Here is a 6,000-nt window from a genome sequence, read left to right as displayed (position 1 = left end):
TTTGTATCTGGATTGATTCCTCCATTAATGAATACATTAACTCATTAGTTATTACCTTGAATGTCAGTAAGAATGTCCTGCATAAAGAAAGAAACAATCTGTTTGAAGAGAAAGTGCAGCTGAAGCTGAATATTAAATATATACTGAGCATTACATGTATTACAGGGTGAGATGGGGGTATATCTCAAAGTTGCACCTGTGCTCTGACCTGTCATTCAGGGCCCTGGAGCAACATCTCCAGATCTGTGGATGCAAAACAGTGCTGCTTGACACACATAGTCTCTGTCTCTATGTAGCTCACCGCACACACTGGGATCCAATTACTGAGAGACATGAAGCATCTCACCAGTTGATAACAAGGAACATGTATGATAAACAGATTCAGTGAACAGTGGCCTTCTCAACCCTGACAGAGAATAAATCCGCGGAGCAGATGGTTGGATGGTGCAATTAATTGGTGACTGTTTACTATTAAGTGTCTTTTCTTTTTGAAAGCTTGTCTTTCGTCATCATTCTCCAAAACACCCTAATGGCGAAGCTCTCCATCCAGCTTGTTTATCATTATCTGCCCGTGGCTTTGATCAGCTGGATCTCAGTCCTCTGACAGCACTGAAATAGAAAGAGAAACACTCTGTCCTCTCTCATCAGCTACTGTTGAGCAGCCCTTAAGCAGCTGCTCCAGTGGAGTTGCTCTGTGACGCAAACAGCTGAAGACTCATTTTTCTGGCCAGTGCCCAAGTAATATCCAAGATACCACTACAAAGCAAATCTGTATGTGCAAAAAGTGCATGTGTGCTCACTCAACTTTCACTGGAATGGTCAAAAGATAAATAATGCCATCTATTGCTGGATGGACTCCTCAAGTGAGCCTTTTAGGGCATGGACCACTCCACCTGGCCAGTTTTAAAAACCATTAAGTAGCCTTTTGCTCACTCAGCAGAGGTATATAAATCACTGCCACGGTAAAAGGATTAATCACGGGTCAAACAAGGCCCCGTGTGAACTATTCATCAGTGGCCATTTAAGAGAACAGGAGGAAGAGGTAACTCAGCTGGACAGACTGTGCAGAAATACTGTATGTCAGCTGTAACTCAGTCTAGAGTGAAATACACATCAAGCTGTCTGTCATGCACCAGCTGATCATGCCCCGAAGTCTCCTGAGGTCAAAGTAACACACATGACATTACCATGAGAATTTACAGTTAAAAGTGCCAAAGATGCTACAGGGGCCATGTTTCCATATGGTTTAAGAGCTGCTCCTGACAAATCACAAGACAGCAGTGCCCCCTAGTGGAAGACTAATGCAGACAAATGTTGACCACATTACAAAATCAACAATAAACAACACTTCAATGTATGTTAATATATGGGCTTATATTGTTATTCAACAAGAATGAGTGGCATGATAGGACATTTTTTCTTAGCCAGTATACAAACGATACAGCAGTCAGCAACAACCTGACTTTAACTTTACAGAAATATATTAATTTATATATTATTATTAATAGCATACCGCCAAGTCATTTAAATCAGTAATACTTTGTTCTCTCATCTTTCTGATTATTATTATTTTGTGAATATTAATATGAAAAAATAATTTTACACCTTGTATTGTACTTATAACATCTTATTCTTTGGGATTTTAGTGTAATTGTGTGACAAAGTGTGCACACCTCTTCAATTTAAAACTGATATACATTGAACAAAAAAAAAAAAAAAGTAAGTTATTTAAACACTGATACTGTGGGTTAATACGTCACAGTAAACTTGGTCCAAAAATGAGGCTCTTCTGCCCTCCACTGGCAATGCTGAAAACAATTTTACACTTACATTACATCATGGTTTCAGATTATTTCCACTAATAGGAAATATTAGGTCATGTTGGCCGGCACCAATCAAACACTAATAGAGACCCTCTGTTATTTTACTGAAACCAGGTGAAGTGGCAATGATGCCATGCCATTTAGTGAGCTTGTTAACCAAATATTATTAGCTGACTTACATGGGAAATGCCAGGAGTGTGAACATAGCCTGTAGTCATCTTACAGCACTTAAAAATCCTATATTGCATTGACTGTAGGACCATGCGATGTTAGGTGCTATTAACACCAATAGGATTAATACATCATACCTTAATATTGACCTTGAATTTGGGGATTGTATGGTCTGGTTTATAATGCTGAACACAGCCTTTGTGTGGAGCTTTTTAAACACATTAGGTTTAGAAAGCATGCCTATTTGTTATTCCAGCGTTTTTTGGAGAGGGCTACTTGCAGTGACTGACTAAACCTACACTAAGGTAATGGCTACCCTACTACTAGTATGGACTATTAAGCATTTTTACTTGTCTGCTTCTGTGGCTGCTACAGGCTGGAGGACGCACGGAGAGAACAAATAGCAGCAACTAGATTAAAATACTTGGCGAAGGTTGATTTAAGGAATTTAAGCCCTGACCCTTTTTTTCGTCAGGGACGCGCGTCGTTACGTCGGAAGAGCAGCACGAGCCGATATTGCAGCCGCGAGCGAGTTTATTAAGACAGAAACCCCCAATATTAATCTGCTCGATATCGATAATAATAACGCGAGAGTTTGCAAGTTGCTTCAAGACTGTAGTTGCAACTGTCAAAGGTGGAGTGGATACGCGCATGACCCAACACACATTACTGTAATACTGTACACGACCGCCGAGATAATATCCGTATAAAAAACCGAAATAATCCCGAGGTAAGGAACCGCGGAGTGTACCAAAACCGACGGGGATATAGCGTCTCTGCTCATTTTCCTTCGCTTCGTTTTCTTTTACTCTAACCAAGTGTCTCGCCGCCGTCGAAATTACTGCACTCAATATATTTTTGTGCCTCCCTTCAGCTCCAGCCAGCGCAAGGATTTTTTTTTTACTCCTCCTTCGTAATAAAGTCGCCATTTTGCTTCACTGCCTATATAAACCATCCCGTATTCTAATATTTTTCCTCAAGGAGTCGAGGACCTACCTATTTCCTGGCTTATTTATAATATATCTGGAGTGTTTGACGAGAAGACAGAGGTCGAAGAAGTGTGCCTCGTGGTTGACATATTAATGCATGGAAGAAGGAGGGGGGAAGGCAATTGGAAACTGGGGAATAAGGTGAAACTACCCAGGATATCTTTTCATGTACAGAAGAAATTGTAATTTCTCTTCCTCTGCCCTGCTGTTTTTTTCTTCCACCTCGTCGTCGTCGGGGGGAAACAGGACGACGGTGACGACTGTCCACTTCCTATCAGGCCCCCACAACAAACCCAGACTGACCGGTCTTTGACGCACAGCAGGTGTGATTGCCATGTAACATAACATTGGTGGAAAAAAACGCCCACTTCGCTGTCTGTCTCCTGACCCCCCCCCTCCTCCCTCACGTGGGTGACCCGGGGCCACCCGGCCCCTAGTGCTGGGTGACTGCCCGACAGTTCAGGTAGGTGTGGCCGGCGAGTGTGGAGTACTCTTTTTGTTTTTAAACCACACAAATAGGCAACTCTGTAATCTTGTTGCAGCTGACACACACACACACACACACACACAGCATGGCAGTGTGCCACGTGTGGAGCTAAAATACTTATTTTCAGGTTGGTTTGTCAGCAGATTGTGTGAGGAGATATGAGTGGGTGTCACCAGGTTTTGTTTTGTCTAGCTAAATGTATGGTGATGTAGGGCTGCCGTTTACATGTAGAAATAATCTTTTATGAAAACAACAGCTGCGGTGTTATTCTAAAAAATATTGCTGACAAATACCAGAGCAAAACTAGAAAAGTGTTATTTCCTAAAGAATATTATAGGAATGCCCAACATAGGAAACAAAAATGAACTGTGTACAAAACAAGTACAGAGGTCACTGTCGAAGTTTACAACTAAATACAATAATTGAGTAATTGAGCACTCTATCATACTGTCTTTAACCGCCACATCTGTTTATTTTAAGTTAAATGCTCATCTGTAGTTCTCTTCACACTCATCATACAGGAACAGGAAGGTGTCTAGTGTCAGTGTGTGCAATATTTCTGCAACTTGCATCGTGCAGCTTACTCACTCACCATGCCTCCTAAAGTCAAATTTATCAACAACTTATAACATAACTGTGAGCATATTGTCGTTGTGACAGATGAGCCATCATCGCTCAAAGTATAGTGACCAGCATTGCGTGTAAACAGACAATGAGTGGCCCCCACTGAGTGACCCTTTGTGCGCTGTTGTAATTCATTAGGAGAGTGACATGAATGTGGGCAAAGAGAAAGCATGCTGGATCTTAATCCGTCCCACTTAGCATAATTAGCGATTGTCAGCCTTCATCCGTTAGACTGTCCCATGCTGGTAGGGAATGGGGGTCCAGCACACAGAGCCCAAAACTGACATATAGGCTTACTATGGATGATGGGGGCTGGTATGACATTTATAATGAATTGGTGGACTATGCTGTGTAATCTATTCTATGTATCTATTTAGCAGTCAACAAATTAATTTTAGCTGTCACTTAAAGTAAAATAACGTAGCCTCTGACCATGTGAGCTGATCAAGAGATGCATCACTTGGTTTTTTTTTATAAAGAAAGAAGGTAGGAAAGTAGCTTTGCACCCCCTTCTCTCTCCGTCTTTGACTCACCTTTTGTCTAATGGGCAGAGCATGGAGTTAGTGTGTAAGTGAGAATATTGATTTTGAAATTAAACATGGAAGGTCACACCCTCATTACCGCTGCAGATGATGTGTGTGCCTCCACTCAGATAACCTTCAGTCCAATAGCACTGATGGCTGACATGAAGTGCATTGTAGAACAAGAGGAAAGCATCATCACAATGGACATTGCTAATAATGTTTTGACAAGCAATGGAACAGGATTAATGAGCATCCCAATATCGCCTTAAGCTATCAATCTCTCCTGTGTGTTTTTGTACCCCCTCAACATCTATTGCAGGCATGGAGAGCCCAAGTGGCCCCAGGCTCGGGAAGCTGTCCTCATCAGGGCTGCCAAGGGGCCGGACCCCCAAACATGGACATCCCCAGCAGCCTGTCAGAACCACGGCAGGCCCTGAAAACAACAACAAACACAGTGAGTGAAGAGCCACCAGAAAAAACAATCTATACACACACTGAAGATCTACAGTATGCAGTGTTTGTTCACAGATGGTCTGAAATATGGGAACTAGAAAAGCTTTTGTTTGTGTGACCCTGGTTTGCTCTCGGACTGAAAGAACAGCACTCATTTGCATACATGACACACTAACACATATGTGATGGTTGCTATTATATTATTGCAAATTGGTCTCTATATCCCATTGCCTTTCAATTTGCTGGACATTTGTACATGTTTTGTAGCTTATAATAGACTAGTCTGGCTGTTCAGAGCTTTGGTGTTGTTTCTTGAGGATTTGATATCATGAATACAACTCGTTTCTCTTCTCCGTCGCTCTTTTGAATATTTTACTAAGAATCAGTGGTTCCCCAGCCTCAATGTAAATTTACCCCTCTCACCACAGAAGGGCCTGGAAACTACAACAGTTTTCCTCATAAAGCTTACAGTGAGAAAACCAAACAAACAAGTATTGCCAAGCACTGACATTAGCAAAATCCTAAGCCATCTGGACGGGGATGGAAGATTTTCGAAAGTGAGAGAGCCGGGCTGGGGAATTATGTTTCAATCCAATAACCAGCAGATCATCATGACTTTGTTAATAGAATCAGGCAGACTTGGAAAACTGGAGCTGTTCTACTATGACCCAGTTGTTTTGGTTACTACAAAATAGCCCCTCATTCCCAGACACACAGAGCACCAACACTAGACTAGGTGCTTCAATTTGTTTTCTTTCCATGTTAATATTCAGCCCTGTAGGCTGGATTTGCATGCTTGTGTGGGTGCGCTTGCTTGCTGTGGACAGAAATACAAAGCCTTTTTTGTAAGACTGAACTTTGAGAATAGGAAAACATTGGTATTTTTCTCACAAAGTGCCATTAATTTAAGTTCAAAAGTTGGAAGTGAT

The 6,000-nt window shown here is 41.7% G+C and overlaps 1 protein-coding gene across 5 annotated transcripts in view; it reads left to right on the top strand.

Annotated features, from left to right (window-relative positions):
- The first annotated feature begins 2,281 nt into the window (after positions 1-2,281).
- Positions 2,282-6,000, top strand: part of znf512b (zinc finger protein 512B) — a 28,705-nt gene continuing 24,986 nt past the window's right edge. The window contains exons 1-3 of one of the 5 annotated variants that reach the window (XM_083920349.1): positions 2,282-2,299; positions 3,230-3,446; positions 4,938-5,072. In XM_083920349.1, the coding sequence (XP_083776475.1) occupies positions 4,940-5,072 (133 nt within the window). In that variant the 5' untranslated portion in view covers positions 2,282-2,299; positions 3,230-3,446; positions 4,938-4,939. Of the gene's footprint in view, positions 2,300-2,515; positions 3,447-4,937; positions 5,073-6,000 lie in introns of those variants that run through there. The other 4 variants (XM_083920348.1, XM_083920347.1, XM_083920350.1 and 1 more) reach the window with 4 other exon arrangements.

Source organism: Echiichthys vipera (genome assembly GCF_963691815.1).
Source record: "Echiichthys vipera genome assembly, chromosome: 9".
Classification (NCBI taxonomy): domain Eukaryota; kingdom Metazoa; phylum Chordata; class Actinopteri; order Perciformes; family Trachinidae; genus Echiichthys; species Echiichthys vipera.
This window is presented reverse-complemented; position numbering and strand designations above follow the sequence as displayed.